At 46.8% G+C, this 26575-nt stretch overlaps 12 protein-coding genes and 1 non-coding gene across 13 annotated transcripts; 7 read left to right on the top strand and 6 right to left on the bottom strand.

The window, feature by feature from the left end:
• Positions 1–2096: 2096 nt before the first annotated feature.
• On the top strand, positions 2097–3036 carry BGW36DRAFT_399616 (pyridoxamine phosphate oxidase family protein; the record flags this gene model as incomplete). The annotated part of the gene is made up of 3 exons (XM_046218541.1): positions 2097–2620; positions 2700–2840; positions 2997–3036. The coding sequence occupies 3 exons, from the start codon at positions 2097–2099 to the stop codon at positions 3034–3036; spliced, it is 705 nt and encodes a 234-aa protein (XP_046068707.1).
• Positions 3037–3932: 896 nt separating this feature from the next.
• BGW36DRAFT_385223 (putative sugar transporter) lies at positions 3933–5936 on the top strand. Its single transcript, XM_046216889.1, has 5 exons — positions 3933–4160; positions 4229–4735; positions 4804–5173; positions 5234–5381; positions 5454–5936. The coding sequence occupies exons 1-5, from the start codon at positions 4079–4081 to the stop codon at positions 5883–5885; spliced, it is 1539 nt and encodes a 512-aa protein (XP_046068706.1). The 5' UTR covers positions 3933–4078; the 3' UTR covers positions 5886–5936.
• Positions 5937–7389: 1453 nt separating this feature from the next.
• Positions 7390–8321, top strand: BGW36DRAFT_436578 (uncharacterized protein; the record flags this gene model as incomplete). The annotated part of the gene is made up of 2 exons (XM_046221453.1): positions 7390–7809; positions 7876–8321. The coding sequence occupies 2 exons, from the start codon at positions 7390–7392 to the stop codon at positions 8182–8184; spliced, it is 729 nt and encodes a 242-aa protein (XP_046068705.1). The 3' UTR covers positions 8185–8321.
• A 752-nt stretch (positions 8322–9073) lies between these two features.
• Positions 9074–9786, bottom strand: BGW36DRAFT_28351 (uncharacterized protein). The gene has a single exon (XM_046210225.1). It carries the CDS (start codon positions 9681–9683, stop codon positions 9276–9278), a length of 408 nt encoding a protein of 135 aa, XP_046068704.1. The 5' UTR covers positions 9684–9786; the 3' UTR covers positions 9074–9275.
• Positions 9787–9896: 110 nt separating this feature from the next.
• BGW36DRAFT_385220 (N-terminal C2 in EEIG1 and EHBP1 proteins-domain-containing protein) lies at positions 9897–11372 on the top strand. The gene is made up of 5 exons (XM_046216888.1): positions 9897–9998; positions 10054–10070; positions 10132–10155; positions 10206–10618; positions 10675–11372. The coding sequence occupies exons 1-5, from the start codon at positions 9983–9985 to the stop codon at positions 11243–11245; spliced, it is 1041 nt and encodes a 346-aa protein (XP_046068703.1). The 5' UTR covers positions 9897–9982; the 3' UTR covers positions 11246–11372.
• Positions 11373–13407, bottom strand: BGW36DRAFT_346838 (c-14 sterol reductase). Its single transcript, XM_046213227.1, has 3 exons — positions 13069–13407; positions 12717–13021; positions 11373–12656 (listed from the first exon to the last, which is right to left on the bottom strand). Exons 1-3 carry the CDS (start codon positions 13146–13148, stop codon positions 11545–11547), a joined length of 1497 nt encoding a protein of 498 aa, XP_046068702.1. The 5' UTR covers positions 13149–13407; the 3' UTR covers positions 11373–11544.
• A 51-nt stretch (positions 13408–13458) lies between these two features.
• On the top strand, positions 13459–15192 carry BGW36DRAFT_346835 (putative vacuolar sorting receptor). Its single transcript, XM_046213226.1, has 4 exons — positions 13459–14116; positions 14168–14542; positions 14597–14723; positions 14801–15192. Exons 1-4 carry the CDS (start codon positions 13731–13733, stop codon positions 15011–15013), a joined length of 1101 nt encoding a protein of 366 aa, XP_046068701.1. The 5' UTR covers positions 13459–13730; the 3' UTR covers positions 15014–15192.
• Positions 15192–15262, bottom strand: BGW36DRAFT_t53. Its single transcript has one exon. It is a non-coding gene; the product is annotated as a tRNA-Gly (tRNA).
• Positions 15263–15384: 122 nt separating this feature from the next.
• On the bottom strand, positions 15385–18426 carry BGW36DRAFT_385214 (putative C6 transcription factor). The gene has a single exon (XM_046216887.1). The coding sequence runs from the start codon at positions 18280–18282 to the stop codon at positions 15442–15444; it is 2841 nt and encodes a 946-aa protein (XP_046068700.1). The 5' UTR covers positions 18283–18426; the 3' UTR covers positions 15385–15441.
• Positions 18427–19643: 1217 nt separating this feature from the next.
• On the bottom strand, positions 19644–20143 carry BGW36DRAFT_430571 (uncharacterized protein; the record flags this gene model as incomplete). Its single annotated transcript, XM_046220861.1, has 2 exons — positions 19644–19931; positions 20042–20143. 2 exons carry the CDS (start codon positions 20141–20143, stop codon positions 19644–19646), a joined length of 390 nt encoding a protein of 129 aa, XP_046068699.1.
• A 1332-nt stretch (positions 20144–21475) lies between these two features.
• Positions 21476–23911, top strand: BGW36DRAFT_362373 (peptide transporter MTD1; the record flags this gene model as incomplete). The annotated part of the gene is made up of 3 exons (XM_046214372.1): positions 21476–21692; positions 21746–21913; positions 21981–23911. 3 exons carry the CDS (start codon positions 21476–21478, stop codon positions 23909–23911), a joined length of 2316 nt encoding a protein of 771 aa, XP_046068698.1.
• Positions 23912–24328: 417 nt separating this feature from the next.
• Positions 24329–25218, top strand: BGW36DRAFT_410017 (putative short chain dehydrogenase/reductase). Its single transcript, XM_046219128.1, has 2 exons — positions 24329–24427; positions 24492–25218. The coding sequence occupies exons 1-2, from the start codon at positions 24394–24396 to the stop codon at positions 25211–25213; spliced, it is 756 nt and encodes a 251-aa protein (XP_046068697.1). The 5' UTR covers positions 24329–24393; the 3' UTR covers positions 25214–25218.
• On the bottom strand, positions 25219–26489 carry BGW36DRAFT_385210 (uncharacterized protein). Its single transcript, XM_046216886.1, has 3 exons — positions 25803–26489; positions 25659–25740; positions 25219–25606 (listed from the first exon to the last, which is right to left on the bottom strand). Exons 1-3 carry the CDS (start codon positions 26380–26382, stop codon positions 25489–25491), a joined length of 780 nt encoding a protein of 259 aa, XP_046068696.1. The 5' UTR covers positions 26383–26489; the 3' UTR covers positions 25219–25488.
• Positions 26490–26575: the final 86 nt, after the last annotated feature.

The following is a 26575-nucleotide window of genomic DNA, read 5'->3' as shown; positions in this document are numbered from 1 at the left end:
CTTATTTAGGTGACTTGAGAAGATTATTTTGAACTTACGACGTCACAAGCATAATGGTTTACGAGGATCGTATTTGAGTCGGCGGCTGGCGACACACATTGACAGAGTCCGATGTATGCGGCGCCTATCCGCGCTCCGGGACTCGCTCGGGGCCCCGTTGAAACAGTATTTATGGGGCTCGCTGTCACATTTTTGGGCTGAAGAATTCGAGAGTATATTATTAGCATGCAAGCCAACGTCTCGCATCGAAGACTCTGTAGAACGACCGGAATAGGCATGTCGCGAATACATACATATGTATCTTCGAATATTGAACTGTGCGACAGGTTTCAAAACTTCAGGTGGTAAAATACGGAGCACCCCGTCAACAGCTTGTATGAATGGATGAACGGTTTATGCAGATGGTCTGTTCGAGAGCCAGTCCCGATGTATAGCTGATGATAATCCGATCTACGCGAGTTTGAGCTGAGCCTGGGGTCTGCACGGCTCGGTCAGCGTCGGCGAGAAGTATATCCAAATAGTTTATACTCCGTACAGCACGGCGCAGAACCACGGAACGTGCCGCCACAAAACAGGCTTCAAATATAGTCAAATACAGGTACATATGTAGAATGCACTATATTTTTCTATACATAGGATTCGATACCATACTACATTTCACTGACCTGATCAGCATTGCTAACCCACCGTTCTGAATCCGAGTACTGTATCTGTACATCTGTAATCGATTGTAATCACGAATTACAGCTAGGCTGGGCTGGAGGGAGAGAACCGACAGCCATTGGCAGGGCTAAATTGGCGCTTGGGCACACTCGAGCTGACAGACCCCCGCTACGATCGGCCATTGGGCTGAGCTCGGAGCGTCCGTGTTGACCAGCGGGCGCCACAGCGCGAACAAGCTGTGTTTATGCTGCTGATTGGTGTTTGTTCTGATGAGGACATCTGTATTTGTGTGTTCGGTACTGTCCTGCTTGGTTTGAGTCAGACTGGTCGAGACTGTTATGGCCAAGTCTCACTCAGAATAGTACTTTTATTATGTGTCGGGACACAACAAGAACGATGGTTCAGTCTAGGCAAGACAGCAGGTACTATAATATTAATTAGCATATATGTGAAGTACCAGTAGCACATGCAAGCTTTGCTGGCAGTGCTGCGCCTCACACAGCGCCACTGAGCCTGGTGGCGGTGCCCACGTTTTTCCCGTCTCGAAACGGCGTTTCCGATCTCTTTCCTCCTTCTTTCCCTTAGTATTCCGTGGCCTTGTTCTTGATACGGTATTTGAAAACGAGTAGAAAATTCTTGGAAGTATCGTCATAGTACTTGCTACTATGCATCGACAACACCAATGGCCGCTGCTCGCCACCGCGTCCATGAAACTGTCCAACGCGTGAGTCACTATCCTCGGCTGGTACCGGCTTATCTCTGCGCTCCGTCGAGTGATATCGTACACCGCCTACGATAGTTCGTGTTCTGAAGTCTGGTGACTCATTCAACACGCCATCGCGCATGTATCAGGTGCGACGAGTCGCGTGCGGACCACGAGGTCATGTGGTTCGCTGTCACCTGTTTCTTGTAGCTTTGCTGATCGTGCTTTGCTGATCGTGTTTCAACTTGGGCCATCCGCCGTGATCCATCGCCTGTGTAAGGCTTATCGATAGCTGCTACTTATCGACTAGTCCACCATACAGATCACAATTGCGCGTCCCGTTCTGTACGAAAAAGGAGAGAGCAAAAAAGAAGAAGAAAGTCTAAAGCCTTTGGTTTCTTCTTTGTGGAGTGTGCTCGGAGAGGCATCTGATTGGTGTTGCGTAATGTCTATATGCATCAACTGATGCACGACAGTCTCGTCTAGATAAGATACTTCAGCATAATATCATTACTATCATGAATCCATGTTTTGTATTTTTGATGCGCGATGGAAACACTGGACAATATTGAAAGAATTGTTTCAATCCATGCCATGAAGATGTAGGACAGGACAGACGGCTCCGGTTTCGGCCGAGCCCGCACAATGTCACCACCTGGACTGACTCACATTTCCTCTCCCAACATGTACAATTGGTATTTGCAGCAAAACCATCTAGATAAAACGCAACATGGGCGTGTTTTACGAGGCCATCCCAGCCAGTCTCTTTGACTGGATCCGTGATCAAAAAGTATTCTGGGTAGCCACCGCTCCGCTGTCTGGCTCGGGCCATGTCAACATTTCTCCCAAAGGCGGCCCCAACTTCGGCATCATTGACGAGCGCACCTTTTGGTATCTCGACCTGAGCGGCTCCGGCAGCGAGACCATCAGTCATCTGTACGAACAAGGAAATGGCCGCATCACCATCATGTTCAACGCCTTCCAAGGCCCGCCCCGGATCTTGAGATTGTGGGGAAAAGGCAGGGTGTTGGAGCACGGTACTCGCGACTTTTCGGTCTTTGTCGACAAACACGCCGTCCAGCTTCTGCCTGGTACACGATCAATCATCGTCGTAGATATCCATCAAGTCGGCTCGTCGTGTGGCTTCTCGGTGCCGTTCTTTGATTTCAAAGAATTCCGGAATACGTTGAATGACCACCACGTGAAGAAAGCAAAGAAATATGAAGCTGGAAATGAAAAGGAGAGTTTCGAAAGGTTCTGCCGTGCCCATATACATCCTTTTCTTTCTCTCGGAATTCGTCGTTATACTGACTTTTGACCTATTTATTTACAGATACTGGGCACTCAAAAATGCGTTCAGCATGGACGGTCTGCCAGCAATGCACACTGGACTGACCGTCGCACAACAAGAGAAGATCGCCCCGATCAAGAAGATGGTCGGCCCATTAGCCCCAGAGAATGGAGTTCGTAACCAGTCATCCACGAGTCATCTAGCCATGCCTTTGCTTGGGCGAGTGCTGAGTTGGATTTTCGCATTGGTTATTGGTTTGTTCATTGGCAGCAATTTCTTCCCCTCGACCAGCAGAGCTTCATCAAACTGTGATATGCCGTCCTGAATATTGCCGAAAAGTTGTTTATTATGTCGTCATGAGCCAGCAAATATCCACTGACTGGGCCTTTTCATTTCTTTTTCTCTAGCGTTCAGGTAAGTCAACGAAGAGATCAGTTACCGTTTGGGGTATGTTCAAACCACTCTAATTTTCTAATCCATGAACCAAGGGTCAATGGAGAGTTTATAGTATGATGTAGGTTATTTGTTCCTACAGATTGTTTCGTGTATTCCTATTGGTATGTCCACGTCAAGTCCTATGCGAAGAATCGGTTCTTATGATAGCCTGAGGCTTGACAGCGGAGATAGAGATGTAGTAGTTGCTCAGAATTGCCATCTTAATAGTCTACAGTTTATCAAATATTCTGGCTATCCAGTCTCCCGACTTCAAATTATGATGCTCGTGCCGAGCCGGAATATTCACAGCTCAGCGAGTCCGATTTATCTAGTATCTACGACCTAGATATCAACACTCAACCTCGTCTTCTGACTCGTTTACATGATTAAATTATCAGACACGCGATGTCTCCGCTTTGCAATCCTACGCTCCATGGCGTGGGGAGAACTCCGGCTACGGCTCGGCGTTTGTCCGAGATGGAGTGGACTTTCATTCTGAATAATCTTGATCCACAATTCACTCAAGCAATATTTTCATGGATAAAAAAGCTTGTGGTTGAGCCGTTTTCTTGGCAGGCCTTGTCCCACATGTACTTAAATAAGTCTCTGTGTAAGAAGAAAAGCTTGGTAATACTGCTGATCCCATCCATATCCCATTCCCGTATGAGTAGCAAATAAATGGCGAGACTATCATAGCAAGTTTGCGCGAGACATAGCAACACTAATGTACCCCCACAATCCCCAGTTGTACCCCCATGCCTCCATGTGGAGATCCCCACCATTCGACCAGAATTATTGCTTCGAAATGATCTGAGAAACGACAGTTAATGAAGATTTTCACGGGGATATGCCCGAGCTGGAATGGTGCACGAGTCATATACATAAAATAAATAGCCAGACATGGCTCACTTGCAAAGACAGCTTAACAGTGTACGTGAATCTTTTTAGCCGGTAGAGATTATATCCAATAGTTGACGGGTTATAAAATGTCTCCTTATTTCGGTCTTCGGGGTATGCCCCTTGTGATGGGTATTACAGCGGCCTGTTCTACTGGGTTTTTATTATTTGGTTTGTATTTCCTAATACATGTATGTTTGTACATGTAAATTGAATTATGTTTACTAACGAGTGTGCAGGCTACGACAATGGCGTTTTCTCTGGCCTCACAACCGATACCCTATTCCTCGAAACCATGGGCAACCCTGGCGCAACTCTACTCGGATTTATAGTGGCCGTGTATGAACTGGGCTGCCTGGTTGGAGCACTTGCATCGGCGGTATGGGGAGAAAGCATGGGCCGACGGCAATTAATTGCCTGGGGTGCATTTTTCCTGATCATCGGCACCGTGATCCAGGCTTCGTCTTACGGCCGCGCACAGATGATTGTAGGCAGAATAGTCACTGGGTTTGGAATGGGTGGTATTACATCTGCCGTGCCAGTGTGGCAGTGTGAAAGCACCCCGGCACATTTGCGCGGACGCACTATTGCCATGGAGTTGTCGGCGCTTATTGTTGGCATTGTCATTGCATATTGGATTGATTATGGGTGTAGTCTATATTCAAGCAGTTTCCAGTGGCGGTTCCCCATTGCGTTTCAGATTATTTTTGCGATCTTGTTGATCGTGATGTGTTTCTGTCTTCCGGGTACGTCTCTCACACTTGTTGTACTAGCATCTGTCCATTTAGATATTTTATACTAATTCTGTGTACAGAAAGCCCTCGATGGCTCGCCAGCCACGGCCGAGACCAAGAAGCACTTGAGGTCGTGTGTCTTTTGCGCGACGGCACTCCCTCCGACGAGAATATCCAGGTCGAATTCACCGAGATCAAAGACGCGATTGCTTTGGAGCAGGAGGAAACTGGCAGCTGGAAAGACTGCTTCAAAGATGGCGGCGTCATGGGGTGGCAGCGTGTTGCTATTGCGTGTTCCGCTCAAGCTCTTCAAGAGTTCACTGGTACCAATATCATCACTTACTATGCGCCTTATGTGATGGTTCATAGTGTCGGGCTGAGCTCGCATCAGTCGCTTTTGTTGTCTGGCGGGCTGCAGCTTTGGTTCCTTGTTGCTTCTATTGTTCCCTGGTAAGTGGACCGGTTTCGTTCGGTTTGATGTTTGACTATCTCGGCTGATAAGGACTTTAGGTTTCTTATTGACAAGATCGGACGTCGGAAGTTGTTCATTATTGGAAGTCTTGGTATGGGCTCATGCATGTTGATGTCCGGCTTGACTATCATGGCTGGGGGCAAGAAGAACGGAATCGCTGCAGTAGTGATGTTGTACATGTTCCAGGTATGTGGTTCTCATTTAATCCTTACAATCACAAATCAATACACTTTTTAATAACTCTACTAACAATTACAGGCATTCTTCACCTGGGGCTGGATGTCCAATATGTGGGCGTACCCCAGTGAAATCCTACCCATTCGAACCCGACAATCCGGCTCCGCACTATCCGTGGTATGGCAATGGCTGATTACATTCCTGGTCGTCGAGATTACTCCTGTGGGCATCCAGAACATAGGCTGGAAGCTCTATATAGTGTTTTGCGTCCTCAACTGGGCAACTATCATTATCGTCTGGTTCTGGTACCCCGAAACTGCTGGCAGGACACTTGAGCAGATTGATTTCTTGTTCGCGAGTCAGTCGAGTTTGAGACAGGTGGTCAAGTTGAGTATGCGCAAGGATCTGGATGAGATGGGTGTTATACGCGAAACACAGGCGCAGGCTCATCAGCAAAAGAGTGGTGCGAAACAGGTCGAGGATATTGATACGACGGCTGGAACAGTGGAGTAGTGAATGTATCTGCGAGATCGCTAGAATGTGATGTTTACAGTTTAGATAAATTTAAATACATGTATATTTACAACTTATCTGCCGCAGGGATATTTGATCAATTGATACTTCAAAGTACTAGTTCATATTGCTTGGCTAACACCTGCAGTCGGATAGATATCTGTATGTACCTATCCAGTCGGCGGAAGAAGATGGTACTGGCGGAAAGCCTGATGTAAGACGACCTGACGTGACGATAGGTTGTCACTGAATCATATCTGCCTCTTCAGTGTGGCGGGAGAAAGGACATGTCAGAGCAGAAGGTACATCTTCCCATCTACAGGTTTCAGGGTACCGGATGTGCCCTTTTGAGGGCATCCTACGCTCTGAACAGCCACCTCCTGATCATACATTTCACCCAAAATACGCAAGACCAGAAGCTTGGGGCAGTCTATGGCGGCCGAATAATGCTCAGTACGGGCCGAGAGCAGGATTTCAGCCAGGACAGTTAAAGCCCGCCTTCGACTGGATCAGCGTCGATCTCGATGAGACGCCAGGATGTTCCTCCGTTGCAGCAGTCTTCTTAGACCGAGCGGAATATGCAGAACCCCGAATCCCCACACAGCCAATTGTCTTCAATGAGGGACAACCCTCCTTGACTATCGCCGGGAAAATCACGTTGTGCATCTTATATCTTGACTATCATGAAAATATAACTTGGTGATCCCTTCTGCTAGTTTCAATCATTATGTTAGACTGGTGAATATTCCGAATTCAACATTGGTCCTGCAAGCTTAGGCTTGAAATGGCAAGAACGAGAAAGATATCTAGTGTTCTTCAGCTGCAGTCGGTCAGTTTCCAACTAGTGCCAGCAAAGTGGTTAAACATCAATGGACTGAAAATGTAAAATTAACTAATCTAGCTTGAAGATCTACGTCTACGTGTATCGCTAAATGGTGGCTATGTCAACTGGTACCTGTACCTCCTGGCCTGAATATGCATTAGTGGCACTACTTATGTATCCAGGAACACGAGCCTTCCGGAGAATCGACATGGTCCTACATCATATCTTTATTGTAGAAATTGAAATAATCCCCGAATTCTCGAGAACTCTGTGTCCAATACGAGTTTTAGCCCCCGGCCCCCTTATTGGGGGGCCAATTCAGGGACGTTCGAATACCCCATATGCGAATGAGAGATGAAATCTACTATGCGGAGCTGAATGCGATTAAACATACGTCGTATCAGCAATTTCTTTCCAGCATGGCGCCGGTCAACATCTGATACAACATCCCGTTGAGCAGAGATGCCGTGGCTTGGACGTGAGGATGAGTTTTGGGGTTGTCAATACGATCTCGCAATATTGGGAAACATTCCCGATAAGCCTTGTAAATGAAGCATAAAAGGAGCTACATTTCCCTCTAATATCTCAATATCAGCAATTATCAAATACGAAACTGAATTTTACAAGGAAAACAGTCATCAATTCCTCTCGCAAAGTTCAAACGAGCTGCTTGCCTTGAAGATGTTTGCTGCTTCGCTCATTGCACTATCCCTCGTTACATTCCTTCCTCTCTCGAACGCCTATCTCATTAACACTGATGGTCTTAATTGCCGCTCAGGGCCTGGAACAGGCTATTCGGTTGTGAAGACCTACAACACGGGTGATGATGTCTCAATCACCTGCCAGGCTCCTGGAGATGACGTTAATGGAGACTCCCTCTGGGATGAAACTTCCGATGGCTGCTATGTCACTGACTACTATGTTAGCACTGGTACTAGCGGCTACGTCACTGGTGAGTGCGGTGGTGGTGGTGGTGGTGGAAATCTCCCGGGTCTTGACGATACACAATCATCCCATGCCCAAGCCATTATCGCAGAGGCTGAGAAGGAGAACCTTGGGCATCAAGGCTGTCTTGCTGGTATTGCAACTGCTCTCACCGAGGTATGCTTCGATCCTAACCATCTCTGAATATATAATTTTTGCCAACGGTTAGTAACTGGGCTACAGTCGAGCATTTTGGTTTACGCAAACGAGGCCGTCCCAGAGTCATTGAATTACCCGTACGATGCAGTTGGCAGCGACCACGATAGCATTGGGATTTTCCAACAGCGCGCCATGTACTATCCCGATATCAGCGCGGATATGGACCCTGCCGGGTCCGCGGCACAGTTCTTCGCCAAGATGCAGGCTGTCAGTGGATGGCAAACTATGGATGTTGGTGAGCTATGCCAGACGGTTCAAGGATCTGCTTATCCAGACCGATATAACGAGAATTTGTCTGCTGCTGAAGCGATCTGCTCTGCTGCTAGTGATTAAAGGGGCTTCAATGGCCGATGCCACCGTCTTCTCTTGTATTTTATATATTTTCCTACTTGTGACCAATAACTCCATAGGAATGAAGAAATCTGTAAATACCAGCAAAAGCACATATACTATTCCTTATTGAAATAAATCTAAAGTCCGAAAATATAAGCTTGAGAATTACTTACGGTGAGCCCCCCTCAGGCTCACAGAGGTTCTGCTTAATGGACTCCAGCCTCGTCAGGACGAATGACTAATCAGTATGCGTAGAATAACACCTCTACGTGCATCTGGTGAGACCTAGTTACCCTGGTGAAGTAGCATTTTTTGATTCGTTTTAGGGCTGTTATTAGGTGGGAGGCCTGGCTTAATTGAAGCAGTGATCGTTCGACAACCACCGACCAATTGTGGCACAACAATCAGAAACATGATCTACCATCTTCTCATATGGCACATCTGATCAACACTGAAAACTGAATCTTATTATAAAATGTGTATAATCTGAATTGTATATAAAGTATATATTTCCATTTGTCTTAATTAGTCCTAGACTGGAAATAGCAACGCAAAAGGTTTGGGTTGATGAAAAGTAGACCACTGCTAAGGAAGACGTTATTCCCGTAGAGAGATGAAATTGAACCAGTTGAACCAAGTTATTAATGAGGAATTCAAAAGTTTGATGGTATATTTCGGGCCATGTCATCGTCTCAAATCGCCCTGTAACTCATGCATTTTCTCTATATGATGGATTCTTGAAATTAACGCCCGAACTGCAATTTTAGGCGGTGACCTAGAAATGAGTCGATACTTATGACTATCATGACAGATAGGATTCATAATATCGAGTATCATGTCTCTGTTTATGGCCGGGAGTCTGTTCGTGGAGCACGGAATGGCAGTTGATTTCCGATATGTTACCACACCTCATCTGTTGGGATGGATGCGCCTTGACAGATTGTAGGCTGTGAGATGCATCACGTCTCATAGAGATCGTAGCATATATGGCATAAATAGTGTGATCTTGACGGAATCCAGGATTTTATCGATATTGCGATATCATGATTGTAACCAGCATCATGATAAGAGCGCGGATGTTCACGGCGGCACTATTTCGGTGGTTTGTTGGCTTGATATTTCGAAAGCACCTTGTATTCCATGTCCCACTCCTTCTTCTTTTTATTTTTCTCCTTCGTCACCTGTCGTATCTTATCATCGATTTCCTGCAATTTTCGCCTCACTTGCCGCGCAGCTTCTTCTTGCGCCTTGATATTTGCTTTTGTCGTAGGATATTCTTTTCGTAGTTGCTGTATCTGCGGACGATATGCCTGGATATCTATGGGTTTGCATGATCTTGGGTCATAGTTGCTAGAAGGCAGCGGACCCTCTGGCACACGGATTTCTGGTATTTTCTTATGGATCGCCGCGGTGCGAATGGGGTCTTGCATGTGGACGAACTCGCCGGAAATGAATGCGGGACGATCCTCCTCGGACGGTGGCGATAGTAGCCTGCTCATTTTGGGCTGATGAATGATGAATGATAGGTTTCGCTTCTGAATTCAAAGTCGCAAAGTTAAGTCGCAGCTTCAAGGATACACAAATGGATGTCGGATGTTGAATCGCAAAGTCGCAAAGGGAGCCGGTGTTTTTCTGCCGGGAGATTAGTTCACCGCCTTTGGCTGCTCTAACCAATCCGATGACGCAAATGCATGCGACGCTGTATGTCTTCTTCCACCAAATGCAAAAGAAGCAAATATTCGTTTCTGATTGTATCCGCTTAGAATAATTTGCGCCATCGTTCCGTTGTGATGCTTGCATGATGCAAGCGTTTGGTAGGTCGCCTTTCAGTGTTGAATGCTCGTTAATGCTGACCGATACCTTGAACAGTACCCAAAAACAGAAGAGTAAGTGGATAAACCAGTTCCATAACTTATTGTTAGATTGGCATTAACGAGGATTTTATAGCCGAGATTTGATCTCAAGCTAAGCGTAAGTCAACCTTCCGTTGGATGAAACAGCTGCCTTCTCACAGGGTCTAGATTATCGATCTCAACAATGTTCCCTTGGTCTGTGGAACATCATATGTAAAATGGCACCTGCCATCGTCAACATCCGCAGAACATCGCGGCCATACTGACCGCGCTGTCATTCAAGACCATCAGGCATCATGGGAATATGAAAAGACTCTGCCTGTCAAACTCACGATAGACCGCAACCATATGCTTCAGGAATGCGAAATATCATTCGAAATATTTCAAGAGTTCTCGTCAGGCAGTCGTGGTGATCGCATGACCTTGGGGAATATCAAGCTCAATCTTGCCGAATATGTTGATAAAAGCGACGACGAGCAGGGCATTGTGAGGCGTTATTTGATGCAGGATAGCAAAATTAATAGTACACTCAGAGTGGGAATACTGATGAAGCAAATCGATGGGGATAAGAACTTTATTGCGTTTGAGTCACACTATCTAATGCTCATTTAACATCTACGCTGACTGAAAACTGTAGCCCGAGTTTGAAAACGGCCATGGTGTTCGAAGGGATTGCTGGGATTTTACCACCAGAAAATATTGAAAATGAAGGGCCCGGTAGTCTGCCGTCGATCAACATCAGTAGGGAGACTGGCGACCTGCAGGATATGTATCGCCGGACATTGGCAGCCTCATGGACTTGCCATAGGGATGAGCTCTTGCCAGATCAGCTAATCGAGGACCTCTTCGGCGGTGGGCTCGGATATCCTTCTACTAGATCGAGTGCCCGCTCAGAACGTATATTAGACGATTTTGATGACAGTATCAGCGACACGGGGTCTCGTATGACTATTCAAGATCTTGGAACATCGCCGAATCCGGAGAAACGACCAAAGAGTTCCTTGAGTAACCATTCACGGCAGGATCTTAAAGATACAGATAGCACTTTAAGTGGCAGCACTATTAGCGGTGGTGGCCGCGGCAGCTTGGAGAGTTCTTTCCAAGAAACCAAAGAGAGACGATGGCGAAACCCGCGACGAACCCATGAGATATCTGAATTTGATGTTCGAGATGATTTAAGAACATGGGAGATCACCGTAAACGATTGAAGGGATGTATTTTGGTGAAGGATTTGACGAATATAAGATTGTTTAATAAAACAGAGGCTCCTCTGACTGGGGTATATTGGACCATGATTGATTACAGCCAAACCTCGCGGTTTGGTCATTATTGGCTGTTAAAATACATTTTATTGATTATTACCTGACTACTAATACATGCATGCTAGTCTATATTTTTTTTTCAAGCCTTAATCAGCATCAAAATTCCACACCACGGAATTTAACTCTCGCTCTTGGTGTATTAGTAAGATCGTGAATCAGCTGCAGCTCCCCTCATACACAACGTCCTAATAAATGCCTGGAATAATTTTGTATCGTACTAGGGATTTATATTTTTCCCAGTCCTTGCCATACTTTTTGTGGCACTTCTCCTCATCTCTCCCCTCACGGTGAATCAACAGAATTCCAAAATATAGCACGTAAAAATACGTGAATATTGAGCCCCAACCCTGAGCCTCAGGAGTTTGAACGGCCCGTTTCTCCAATTGCCCAGTGGATGGGTTGATTGTTTCAAGCATAACATAGCCTGCAATGCCAGTTGGCAGGCAGTAGCCCCAAGACATAAGCCAGTCACCGAAATAATTGATATGACGCGCCGTTCCCCACCATCCGGATGTGATAAGCTTGGAGCCGGTCTTGGTAGTGATATATTTGAGATGCTGCACCCGAGGATCATTCGGATCTGTCCTAAATCGGTTCTTTTCGTTGTTGGCTGAACGGAAAATGTAATATCCAAGCCCGGAGACTGAAGCGATAAGGGCAAGACCATTCAAACCCATCTTGTAAGGGAAGATAGCGAGATATCTTGTTTGTGTCGAGTAGATAAATGGCACCCACACTAAATCTCCAAAGCAGAGCATATATCCGAAACCATCCATAATGATATCCATGGTTGTTAAAATAGCAGGCTCCATATAAAGGCAATCCATGACATAGAAACCCTGGACTGCCGTGATAAGAAGGATCGAATCTGTGACATACCCATGCGTGCGGTACTGGTGGGCAATATTTGCAAGATTCATAATAATCCATCCGGTCAAACCAGGTCTCACTTCACAAAAGGTACCAATGTCGATTATTTTGGATGCCTTCTCGCTTACAAAGGGAATTGGTAGAGTAATTCGAGAATTGAGTTCCCGGCCGATAAAAAAATCGTACAGGACGTTGCCAGAATGGCCTCCAGGGGCCAATTCACGATACTCGGGGTTTGGTTGACCAGGAGCAGGAATAGAAAAACTCCTCGCGTAAACATAGATGGAAAGAACAATAACAATGAGAAGGTTAGCGGACACCACTTGCAAGTAATTATCCCAAATGAATGTCCAGACAGCAAAGTCGGCACCGTATACGTAGGTCCCGGCGCCCAAGCCGGCGAAGATTAATATGGAGGAGCGAAATGCTATATAGTACCATTTAGTCTTTGCTCAAAATCCTTCATCAAACAAAACTTTCCACTCACCATTGAATTTGTAGATGTGTCGTCCACCACATGCCAGCGGGACCCCTTCCACGACCTGACCCGGCAGGACGATCTGAAGCACAATATGAAGCGCATAGTACGACAGAACCCACAACGTGACACGAGTGTTATAAATACCCATGAGTCCTTCATCGGGCCAACCGATTTCCTCCTTCAACCGATCCCATGTCAGAGTCGATGGGTGAAGAAGCGACGGTGCAGGACATCCCGAGATGTCATTGCAAAAAAATGCGAAGCAATACACGAGAATGGGTAGGATGAAAACAATGCCAAAAGCACCTAATCTGCTCGTTGTCAGCAGGAGTCTAAGATGCGAGTACGGGCAACATACGGTCCGCCAAATTCATAACCTCTTTTCTCTGGCACAGGCTGAATTGGCACAGCAGACTTTGAGTCTTTTTTGGGCCCCATCTTTGAGAATAGGAGTGAGAGGATGGAAGGAGAACTGAATGTTCAGAGCCAGTTGTCGTCGAGATAAAATAGAGCAAATTCAAAAAGAGGGTGGGCCGCTTGCTTTATGTGCTTGGCTCCCCACAGTACAGAGACGGGGTAGCTCAAGCTGCAGACAGTGGGTGCCCTGATGATCGGCACCCTTTATAAGACCGGATGCTGCCCTTCCGCGTGAGACGATGATCGTGGATTTATGAACGGTTCTTGGATGCGACGAGCCATACTAACCTGACTAAGGGCCTGAAGCTCTTGGCAAAAAACCCAACATGATGGCGGCCCCTTACTGGATGCAGTTTAGGGCCACCGCAGCTCTCCGCACGAGGGGTCCAGACAGGAGACTGGCCAGTGAAACAGTAGCGTCCTGTCCTGTGTCATGTCAGACTATGTCGGCAGGACTGTCCTTTTCGAACGGCTTCACCTGCTCTTTTTTTCTATCGCCAATATAAGCTCCAGGGTCAAACATTGCTTTCAGCTCGAAGTACTGCTCGTCCATTCTTTCTTTTCTCATATCCTTCAGATCCGGTGCGCAGAGACCAGGCAGCGATGCAGGTGCTGACGCGGCCGGTCTGGGTCGTTGCTTTAAGCATCCTCTCACTTCCTCTGTCGCAAGTAACCCAGGCTGCATCTAATCCGCAGGCCCCGAAGGCTCCGGCGAAACCATGCACTGTTCAGTCGACGACGACAGGCTCGTATTTTGATCTCAACCCCATCGCCCTTGCGCCGCCGGAATTGAAGGATGGGAGGAAAGTACACAAGACCGATCGAGACACAAGTTGGCAAGCACAAGGCCATGATTATGGCACGAATTTCACAGTCAATATATGTGCGCCGGTGATTGAAACCGTAAAAGACGTGGTTGGGGTCGACAAGAGCCGGTGGCAGAATGTGAGCGCGTACTATCAGCAAGACGGCAAGATATATTCTATCGGGTAGGTTCACCAAGCTACTACATGCTCTGCACTTGACTGACTTTCACCTAGGGAACAGGCTTCAGAACCTATCTTCCGTGGCCGGCGATTGGTACTGAATTATACCAACGGCTCGCCTTGTCCCAGCTCGAAAGCAACATTTTTCGAATCACGTTCCATTGATGACGATGAGTCGACAGCATACGGACATAATTATTATAACAAAGGCATCTCTTCAACAAAAGATACAGAGTCAGTCCGGAAGAAGTCGACCATCTTGTCTTTTCTCTGCGACCGCGATGCACATAATGCGCAAGCGACTGTATCATTTGTCGGCACGATGGATTCTTGCACGTACTTTTTCGAGGTCAGAAGTTCTGCAGCCTGTGGAGGTGTTGCCGCCGCACCACAGGGTGGTCTAGGACCAGCTGGTGTCTTTGGGGTCATGTAAGTGTATATCCGGGCAGTCGTTTATATCATGCTCAACTATGTTCCATTTAGTGCCCTCATCGCTGTTATTGTGTATCTCGTCGGAGGCTGTGCATATCAACGCACAGTAATGCATCAACGTGGTTGGAGACAGTGTCCGAATTTCAGCATGTGGTCTGATGTACTCGGATTCATAAGTGTACGTCCAAACTAATCTTTTGATCCCAGTGTTGAATCACCTCATTTGAACCTAACTAACTACCTCTCCTCTAATAGGATTTTTTCATCATTTTATTCTCCTCATTGACTCGTTGCTTCACCAAAAAGGACGGCTCGGCGAGTTATTCACATCTCAATGGATCTGGCGCACAGCGCCGCGGCCTAATAGGGGCAATTGGTGGCCGCGGGGGAAGTAATCGAGCAAATAGGGGGGATGTGGATGCTGAGAATCGCTTGATTGATCAGTTAGACGAGGAATGGAATGATTGATCGTGTATATTTATGTTCTTAGCTAACCAGTCATCTTTATGCCACAGTATTTGTTATGCAATCAATGTGAAATTAATGGACAATGACACAAGACCTCACTAGCAACAGAACAAAGAGTAGAGACAGGCCAAAAATTATTAGGTGGCATAAGAATCAGGTGCAAAAATTAAAGACTGCATGCATCATCCGTGAATCGAACACGGGCCTCGTCGATGGCAACGACGAATTCTACCACTAGACCAATGATGCGATAAGATTGGATGGCTCCCATTTTGCGTTATGATCCAATCACAATGTGGAACCTCGATATGCCAAGGTAACTGCGAACATGTACTATTTTCACATCTTAAACTGACCACTTGAGTACGAAATGAAGAGAAAGCTTTTTCATCCGACATAAATTATATATATGATATACAAGAGGGTCATCAACTTGGGCCATGCCGGTTCCCCATGGCTAGGTTATATGGATTCATCACGTTAACATCAGTCGTCGCAGCACCGCCAGCACCTCCATTCATGTCATTGACACCTGGGCTTTGAATCTGCCCTGTTGTCATATCACCACCAACACCCAGTCCTGCACCAAGCGGCTCGAGATTGAATGGCAGAAACCATGAGCTCGGCTGTAGGAATTCCCCCGTGCCGGCCGGGGTGAATGCATCTGTCCAAACAGATTCGTTGCTGACATCCTGTGGCTGTGGTTGCTGCTGCGGGTTCTCGGTATTATGTATACTCAAGTCCCCAGATGCCAGAGTGGACGGGTTGATTCCAGAATACTCGCCGTATACAAAGTGTCGGTCGAGTTGTGGGATGTGGTCAGACGGGAGTCCATAATCAAAGGTGGGCGGTTCGAAGCCCTGTGGTGGACTTCGATACAACCCGGGGTCATTGAAGCCGGCATAATTAGCCCCAGTAGAATCCATCACAGCGGGCGCGTTGGACATGGTCAAGTCAACTAGCGTTTGGGGTTGTAGACTCAAGTCCGTGGTTAGCTGGGGTAAGGAATGGACAGATGACTGCTGGTTGTCCGATCTCTTTGGCAGTTTTCGCGGCCCCATTATCGTATTACTAGGTGATAAACTGGCAAAGAAGTCCTCTACACTTTGAAGGTCGGGGCGCTGTCCCATGACTGCATCGTCACCGGTCTCACTCATAGTAGTTGTGTCCGGGTCTTCCCAGTGTATCCTGGATACTCCGTGAGGGTATTTATCGAACCAATCACCATATTGAAACATTGTCGGGGCTTGTTCCCTACTATATGAAGGAACATTGGCTAGGGGTCCCCTAAGAGCCGCATCGGCAAATTGTCGATATCGATCTTTCGCACTTTCCACCATATAGTGAAACATTCCCCAGTAACGCTTCATCTGATTCAGATAGCGGTAAGTGTGCCGCAAATTTTCCTTTGACCGAGCTTCTAGCTGGGCGTTTTTGGAGAATATTCCCCAAATATGGACAGTGCTCGCTGAGTACGCACAATAACCTGCAAAGGGAACAGTTAGGGAGTGGCCGCTTGCCTTGTCAATCAAAGTGGAAATATGGTGCGCTGCCTCAACTGCAGCTCGGCCAGCGTCACTCAAAAATGCTTTGGGCATTCCTTTCGGCGGACGCCCACCTGGTGCCAAGGGTATAGCGAACTGGTTCAGAAATAGAATATTTTGGTGAATAATGATGTGTAGAAAAATGAATTGGTTAGCAACCTTTTCAGCAGCATGATCTTGAAGGTTTTCCGTGTTGAATACAAGATATTTTGGTAAAGAGGATGAAAAGACTTCGATCTCTTTCTTCAGCCTATTATAGCCAGAATTAGGATCCCACAACGGGTATGGATCCTTCCTCTTCCCGCCTAGATTGAGGTAATCGACGATGTGCCCCCATATAATGATCGCGCGAATTATATACCCCGAGACGCCCATATTCGCTTTCGGGTCTGATATCTGACCTTGCCCCTCAGGGACAGGATTTGGTACGTCACCGCTTAAGTCTTCTGTCGGGCCTGGGATTTCCATCAAGAAATGAGACTCTTTCACTGGGAGCTGTATTTGGATGAACTTTTCATTTCCAATTGGAGGGCGTTGACTCCCTGATGAATTGTACCGATCCATTAAAAAAGATGCCCACATGGTGCGTCTTCTTATCTCTCTATCCGTGCAGCTCAATTCAGATAATTTCCCATTTTGACCGAAAGGATCGCTATCAACTTCTCGATGTAGTTGCAAAGCGTAAGCCATCCTCAAGGCTTGGCCACCGAAAGACCAACTTCGACCGCCATGGCAAGTGCCAAATTCGTGGAGTCCTAAGAGGAGAAAAACCGTAAGGATTGTAATATTGGGTTCATCATGGCGACTCAATGCTATTGTTGCCGCAGGATTAGCCCAATTTTCACCTCTGAGAAAGGCTGGTTCTGAATTGATTTGCGGGTGGGTTGAAAATCGAGCCGATACGGCGCAAACAGCTAGTATCAAAACTGGAGGGATCGTCCCAGCCTTTAATTTCCGCATAAAACTTGGCTTATGTAGCAAAAGATATGATTGCCCATAGACACAGTCGAAAAATACTTCTGATAGATGCTCTTGTATCTCTACTGATGGAAGAAATTCGGCGCCTTCAGTAAGCAACCCTGTGCCTTCCAAAGACTTTCCTTCTCGACTTAAGGGAAATGCATCAGCGGTTGTAACATTCCCTGCTTGACCCATCCATGCATTCAATTCGGAGGTAAAAGCCTCATCGGCAGATCGTTTCTTTTGCACTGCTTTCGGCTGCTTTCCCTGACCCGGAGGAGGTGGTTTGACCTGGCTTCTTCCGATGGCTGTCATGTCCCTTGTCTCTCCGGCTGGAATAGCCTTGATCACTCGTTCTTCCATTCGCCTAAGCCGTTTATCTAGCATAGCCATGTAGTCTGTTCGAGGCGCGGCCTTGCGCGTAGTGACTTTGTACACGCAAGGTATGCGCGATTTCGAGCAATGTTTGCATGCTGGCTTTTCTCCTGAACATCGAATCTTCTTCCTTCGACAAGCAATGCATGCCAGCGGTAGACGTTTTCTCTCCTTGCCTGCCTTAGTTTTCAGCTCGCTCCACGCCGGCTTTTCCTTCCCATGGTCCTGCTGTCCCGGCTCATTCCCGTCATTGTGAGATTTCTCCGTGGGCGCTTGCTCGCTAGAACCATATATATTGTCACTTGTCGGGCTTAAATTGTCATCGTCAAAACTTCCTGAAGGTTGGTCGTGCGCATGAGGCCGCCCGGTAGCCTGCGATTCGGTCGCCATTAGGCTGGTCGTGGCAGATGGTTGAGTCGCATGCGCAAGAAGGCGACAGCTAAACGTCGACGCATGGTCTGCGTCGACCGTTATGAGAAGGGACTCTCTGCTCGCGGGGCAGAAGAGTGTGGCTTGCGGGTGTGGATGATGTCAATGAACGAGTCACGAACACCGAAAATGAAATCGACGGAGTAGCTGGCGTGGAGTAATTAATTATGGAGAACCCGGGCCCAACGCCAAGGAAAATATTGCGGAGTGCCATCACAATTCTTAGATCATAGTAATTAATATTTAATCATAGAACTACTTTTTGGTCTGGAACTGGTCTTGTATTCGGTATTATGTACATTCATTTGATTTACAAAATGTTTTCTATACAGCCAGGCTGCGTGATGGATCCAAGTGCATTTTCTGAGGGATTGACTCGATTGGAGTTAATAGTACAACCAAAGCCTCTAGATGCGAATAACAACCATTGATTTGATATGAAAACAGCGTCAGGAACCCTCGTTAATCAATTTTTTACTCAGTGAGGTGTTGTGCGGGAAGAGGACGACGAACAGTGGAGAGCCGGGCGAACTCTACAGCATCATTAGAATTGCTGCCCTCTTAGATACTCTGAGGAAATAAAAAGTAGTCTGGTATATTTTTGTTTCCAAAGATGAAAATGGGTTTTCTCTGTACAATTATGATATTAGTGATAAGAATCATATACATAAAAATTAGAAAGGGTTGTAATCTTGAATTCGTCTACCGAAAATATTGATGTCTGCTTTCATTATTCAAATCACTTGATATCAATTGATGATTGATATAGCCAGTCTCTCGAGATGAGAACTATCAGCATTTCCTGTTACTTAGCTGTTGCCATCAACATTGCATGCGTTAGACGAGATTTGATAAACCGCTTCAAATATGGATATGGACCAGGGTCTGACGCAGTAGATTATAGCAATACACAATTCAAGGACTGGGGAAACTTCGGAAACGTGAGGCTCCAGCTATCGTCATATCCGGTTCTTATATATTACCACAATCGAATGGACAACGTTTGAGTGGATTAATTTAACCCGTTGTCCGAGATCTTACAATACTTCTCGCAGCCATGCATCCACCTCCGGAGTCAACCAGAGAGGATTGCGTCCCTGGCAATGAATGTCAGCGCCTGATTGCGCACCCAGAGTCACGAAGCTCTTCTTGCTGGAGGGAATTACTTCATGCTACCGCTTTGCCTGATCCTTCCACAACGACCCTTCTTGTTCCCCGAGTATTGATAGAAACGGCATCTTGACTTTTCCCCGGATGCACGCTCACACCGTCCAACCGCCGGATTAACTCTGACAGGTCAGCCACGCCCGCTTTCCAAACGATTACCGAGTGGTTCTTCTGAGCTGCATCGACGCTGTAGCTCCCGCATCCTGCTCGGCTACTTTTTCAAATAGCTCAAGCGGACGTGGAAGCGGTGAGGTGGCGATAACCTCCGCGAGCTGCGATTCATGAGCTGCTGCGCGACAAGCAAGATAACCACCAATACTCATACCGAGGAGAGCCAGCTTAGACGATTCTACTACAAAGCGGGCGATTGATTCATCAATCACCGCCGCAATCGGATTCTCAACCGCAGCCTCCCAGTGGAGCCCCTGCTCTTGCACGAGTCCCTGTCCTGTAGATTAACTAAGGCAACTGAGTAGCCTCGCTCGAAAAGGTAGCGCCTTTGCGACAAAAACCGATCTTCGTGACAGGTATCTGCTCCTCCAGTGGCCAATACTGTTGGCGCTGCAGGGTCAATTGCGTGGTAAAAATGCCCAGGCAGCTTCCCACCTCCAAAACTCCCGGTGAAACGAGTCACCGGGAAACTGAGCTCTTTCATGGCTTGGTCGAAAAGCTTTTTATGGGTGCGATACAATGCTACAAAGCAAGAAGAAAAAGAGACGAGGCAAAATTTGAAAATGGCTGATACAGAGATAGAGTTAACGATTTCACCATGCCAATGTCGAGGTACAATAATAACCACAGCCTGCTGCACGGGATAGAAGGACCAGATGAATACATGGTAACGAGCTCAGAGCCATATCTCAACATATTTGGACAGTCTTCATTAGACATTGATTATTTGAGCCAGTTTGATTGGGCTAGCTGGACTTGGGCAATAAGGGCCCACTAAGTTTACGAGCCTTCGACAGCCCTACGAACTAAGTTTCTGTAGCGGTTGTGGCTTAAAACGTCTTGCTGCTTAAAAAAAGCACAGTCGAATTAGTTATTACACGAAAACTACCTCTGAGAAGAAGGTACAAGAGCGGTGTCGACCGTAAAACCACTATGCCAAAAGGGGTCCCCTCTTAGTAAGGGTAATTAACTTGGTACTAATTAGCTAACAAGCGGTCACTACTCGAGGTCCTATTGCCAATCAGAGACAATCTCAAAAATGAAGAATATTATCACACCAAGAATGGACTGGCTGGGTACTTTGGCTACATCAGGTTCAGACTGTCAGCATAAACAACATGCTCTTTCTATCATCAAGAATCGTCTGTCTTGGAAAGAGTCCAGTACTTAATCTCAACGGATTAAATCCGTGCACTCTCCTTTACTCCTTTATTTGCAAATAAAAGATTTTATGCATCAACCACGTGCTTGAAATCTTGGATCTCTGGGCCAGAAAATACAGTTGAGCGTCCGGGAAGATTCCACTGCGGGGTTGATAAGCTCATGGCGCTTAAAATGGCGTTATCGATCTATTCAAAAACGCGTAAAAAGCGTAACATTGTGGTGGGGAGCAGAACCCAGCACGATTGCCGTTCTTGATATCACTCAAGCCCTATTTCCGCTCTCGGCGACATCCATTGGGCGCTCTCATGCATCGACCCCGCTTCCTCTGAAAAACAGACTGTAAATCACACCGTCTGCTATGGGATAAAAATGTAACCCAACAAAGATTCGGCTTGAAATAGCAAGAAAAATTAATAACAAAAAAACGGGGTTCTGCTGTGCTGCCTTTGCCACTCGTTCCATAGGTGGTGCTATTGAAAGAGCCAGGCCCCTTAGAGATCACCTACGCTGTGTGGAGATTATTTTTTTTGTAGCTGGCTGTCTTTATCAATATCAGTCGATACACACGAGATAGATCCCTCCAACTATTTACATTGAGCTTTTTTCTCGAATCTGTCTGTGGCGTCTCGTTCCGCTGCCGACTGTCTTAGAGATGGCTGGGCAAGACGCCATCACGACAGACCCAAAAGTCGTAGAAATCGCTCAAACTGATAGAGAGAATTTGGTAGACGAGACGTTCAAACCCCTCAACGATAAAAAGACGGCGGCAGATCCTTTGCCGCGAGAAGTCCCAGACGGTGAAGAATCGGTGGGATCACCGGGTAGCGATGAAGCGAAATATGTGAATGGACATCCCGTCATTCAAAATGGTGAATTGTTTCCTGAAAATGTCTTTTGTTTCATTTCTAATTCGGCTGAATAGGTGCCGATATATCCAATTTTATCATCTCTGTTCGAGATGATGGCGATCCGGCCTTGACTTTCCGCTCCATCGTCCTAGGTTCCGCTTTTACGGCATTTTCGAGTGTGATAACAATGCTTTATGTTTTTAAGCCGTTTCAGATGCAGGTTTCGTTTGTCTTTTTGCAACGTAAGTTTTCAATTCTCTAAATGCGTGTGGAATTCTGTCAACTCATACATTGTGTGTTCCCGTATAGTGCTTGTCTATGTCTTTGGCGAGGCTTGGGCGCTCATCACTCCTCGCCCGGAAATATTCAAATGGGGATGGCTGCGGAGTACCCTTCGTTTTCTCAACTTTGGACAGCCCTTTGGCATTAAAGAGCACGTGGTGGCATCCTTAATTGCCTCGTCGGGCAACAATGGTCTTTCTGGAGTTGAGGTCTACGCCGTCGAGCGACTTTTCTACAATACCAGTGTGACTGCGACGACCGCAGTGCTAGGAACCTTTTCGATTTCACTCTGTGGTTTTATTCTAGCTGGTCTGTTACGACCGCTGATCGTGTACCCCGGAGAAATGGTGTATTGGTCATCATTACCACAAGTCGTTCTCTTCCAAAACCTTCATTTTGACCGAAAGGCAAATAAGGACCGTTTGAACAAATTCTCCTGGGCTCTTGGCCTTGCTTTCCTGTGGGAGATATTTCCTGCATACATCATACCTTGGCTTGGCGGCTTCTCGATTTTCTGTTTGGCGTCGATGAATGCACCAACACACACTCGAACTGTTTTTTCAACCATCTTTGGTGGAGCTTCGTCCAATGAAGGCCTAGGTTTACTGAACTTTGGGTTCGACTGGCAATACATCCAAAGCCAATATCTCTCATTTCCCCTCAAGCAGCAGCTGAACACGTGGATTGGCTATCTGATTTGGTATCCGTTGATGCTTGGGTTATACTACGGCAATGTCTGGGATGCAAAGAATTTCCCGTTCATGTCTACTGCTTTATTCACTGGAAACGGGTCGAGTTATTCCACCTCAGCAATCATGAACAACCATGGTACAATCGACTTCAACAAGGTCGAGGAGGTCGGTCTGCCATCTTTGACGTCGAGCACTGTCTGGGGTTTTCTCTCGCAAAACTTGGCTATCGGTGCATTGATCTCGCACATCATCATTTTTTACGGAAAAGACATGATTACTGCATGGAAGCAGGCCCGAAGTAGAAAGCAACCGGATCCGCACTACCAGGCAATGCTCAAATACAAGGAAGTTCCGATGTGGTGGTACCTTGCACTTTTTGCGCTGTGCTTCTTTGCTGGCTTGATTGTCAACCTCAAGGGCCAAACCACTCTTCCGGTTTGGGGATATATTGTTTCTCTTATTGTTGGTGCTTTTATTGGTCCATTTTCTTGTATTCTGTACGGCTTGTATGGAACTGGTGTTTCAACGAACCAACTGTCCAAAATGATCGCTGGCGCCCTTCATCCCGGCCGACCCTTAGCTAACCTCTACTTCGCAAGTTGGTCTCACCAGGTGATCCTTCTATCAGTCAATCTAGCCAACTGGCTCAAAGTCGGGCAATATACCAAGATCCCGCACCGGATCATGTTCGCTACCCAAATATACGGAACACTCCTTGGCGCAGCGTTGAACTACGTGGTAATGACAGTTATTGTGACCAACCAGCGAGAAATCCTCCTCGATCCAGAAGGTAACAGCGTCTGGAGTGGCTCCATAGTGCAGAGCTACAACTCGCAAGCCATCACATGGGCCCTGGCCAAGGAAACATACGGTGTGGGATCACGCTATCTCATTGTACCCCTCGGCATCGTCATCGGGTTGGGAATACCTGTCTTGCACTGGGGTATAACCAAGGTATTCCCAAGTGTGAGAAAATGGCAACTCAATACGGCCATCATCTTGTCCTATGCAGGTACGTCGTATTATGGAAATACCTCGTGGATCTCGTCGTCTATTGCGGTCGGTGTATTTTCTCAGGTATGGCTTCGGCGTCGCCTGCCTAGTATATACAACAAGTACAACTATCTCATCGGGGCCGCGCTGGATGGTGGCTCCCAGATTATGATCTTTATACTGTCCTTTGCTGTCTTCGGCGCCAGTGGGAAGGAAAACCCGTTCCCAACGTGGTGGGGGAACCCTTCTGGAAATCCAGATCACTGTGCTTAGTGTGCCATATATTAAACTCACGTGCACGTCGTATATAGTAGGTTCTATAATCTACGTATATCACAATATATGCTAAGTCCGATAACAACAGCTTTATTTGTGAGGATGCTTTGCAACTATCTCCGTCTCGCCTGTATATATTCATAATTTAGGGCGTACTGTAAAAAGCTTATGCCACAATTTTAAAGTATTAATTACTACTTTAGCTCTTGCTTATGCGTGGCGAATGCTAGACTAGTGTATTATTGAAAAATTGTACGAGGAAGAGGACCACTTTTTGTTGCATGAAGGCACCAACAAGATATTGTGGGGATTAAGTCCTCTAAACCCCGCGATTTATCTCCGATATAGACGATTGTTTCTGAGAGACAATTGATGAAGAAGTTGTTATAAAGATACATATCATGAAGAAAATTTATACTCTAATAATACTTCAATATTCGATTCTTTTTAAAAACTCATACAAAATCCCATAAACAATCATGGCAGCCAAGCAAATCGTTACCCTTATCACCGGTAAGCCCCCGTAACAGCGACGTGAGGTTAATCAAGTCTAACCCTAATAACTTCAACCCTCCAGGTGCCAATCAAGGCATTGGCTTCGAAACAGCCAAGAACCTCGTCCTCAGTTCAAACGCCTATCATGTAATCATTGGGAGCCGCGACGCCAACAGAGGCACCAAAGCAGTCTCCGAGCTCCAATCCCTCGCCGACATCAAAGGAACACTCGATACAGTACAAATCGACGTCACCGACGACAACTCCGTCGACAGAGCGGCCGAACACATTCAATCCAAATACGGTCGTCTGGATATCCTGGTCAACAACGCCGGGGTCAACAATCTCAATCCGGCGGTGAGAGAAAGCATGCGCAGCATCTACGCCGTCAACGTGATTGGCGTGGCCAGCGTGACAGAGGCCTTTCTGCCCTTGCTCAGGAAATCGGATGCGCCGAGGGTGGTGTTTGTTAGTTCGAGTATGGGGTCAATCGCATATGCGTCAGATAAGAATTCACCGTATTATCGGCCGCAGGGAATCCCGTATAGGAGCAGCAAAGCGGCGCTAAATATGATGATAGCAATGTATTCACATTCGCTGAGTCTAGAAGAGAAGGATTTCAAGGTGTTTGGTGCTGATCCAGGACTGAATGCGACGAATTTGGTGGGTGATGCGGCTTCTCTTAGGGCTAGAGGTGCGGTGGAACCTTATGTTGGCGGAGGGATTATCGCAGCGGTGGCTAAGGGGGAAAGAGATGCAGATGTGGGACGAGTTTGTAGTATTGATGGTGTTGTGGAATGGTAAGATATTGATTGCTCGATTGATTTTATTAAGAGGTTGTAAGTATAATATTACGCTATTGAAGTGTACAAATATATCAAATAGAAATATTTCTGCATGATGCAGATCATAAGACTTTTAATAATTATTCACATATCACATTGAAATGTTGAGATCCATTCTTCATATCCGTCTTTGGTCACTGTCTATAATAATCATCGCCTATACGTGAGAGTGATCTCCAGGCGATCCAAGTGAGGACCCTGGCGCGCAAGGCCAGAATCATAAGCAGATGTTATTTAAGAGCTTTTGACGCGTCCTCCTTTCGCCGGTCGTGGGGCTGCAGCTTCGAGCGCATACAAAATCTCACCTCCGAGTACATAGATCATGTAAGTTGGGAAGATGAGCCAGAGGCCACTGTGAGCAATATTAGCAATATCATCTAATCGAGTAGATATTAAGTTCTTACTTGGGAATAATCCATAAAAAGACCAAGTTGGAGAGGTTGTTGTGCCCGATATTGTCAAAGCCGGAGAACAATTCATTGAGCCCTAGGATTTGGTTAATATTGAGCATAAGATATTTCAGAGGACAGGGGAATTGAAGTACTGACAGTACAAAACTGTTTTGCTCAAAGTCGCGATACTAGCGCTGAAAGCGATGATCAGAGCAAGACCGCCAATGCGACCAGGCACCACTTTCTCGTCGAGAAGGAACCACGACAGGCCCTTCTTGACCTTCTTTGTCGATGCGCGACCCGTGTTGGTCGCGGAGGTCCCATGGAGATAGACCACGGCCAGGTAAAAAATGTAAGCCGCAGTCTCAACAATATTCAGAGCGCCCTGCGCCGCAGTAAACCCGTTACGCGCATTGAACGCAGGCCAGCCATAGACATAATCGACAGTACCATAAAGCGCGTACGGGGACCAGATGGGCGAGTGGAATTTCCCACCGGGCATACTGTGTGGGCGCAGGAAGATGTAGCCCGAATCCCAAATTACCAGAGGGACTGAAATCAACAGCCAAACGAGGACTACCGCGGAAGGTGTGTGGACGCCTTTGCGCACATTGCTGTTCGGCGCTGGCGACGATCGTGCGACCGACTTGGAGACATCATTTGGAGGTGATGATGGAATGCTCCCAGGCGTTGTAGGAGCTGGGAAGTCCCTTGGGTGGTGTCTGGTGCTCACCATAGTGCAGGGGTTTTCTTTTGAAGTCGGGCTGAGTCGCTTAAGCAAAATGTGTGCAAAAAAAGGTTGGAGGCGCGCGTATTGAAGGTGGTAGGAGACAGGGAATGGCTTGCGCGCTGGTTGAAGAGGCGCAAACAACGCATTGGCGGGTTATAAGCACGGCGGGGGGCAAGCTAAACGCTGGCTGCTTCACCGT

The sequence above is a fragment of the Talaromyces proteolyticus genome, assembly GCF_021365285.1.
Source record: "Talaromyces proteolyticus strain PMI_201 chromosome Unknown BGW36scaffold_10, whole genome shotgun sequence".
NCBI classification, from domain to species: domain Eukaryota; kingdom Fungi; phylum Ascomycota; class Eurotiomycetes; order Eurotiales; family Trichocomaceae; genus Talaromyces; species Talaromyces proteolyticus.
This window is presented reverse-complemented; position numbering and strand designations above follow the sequence as displayed.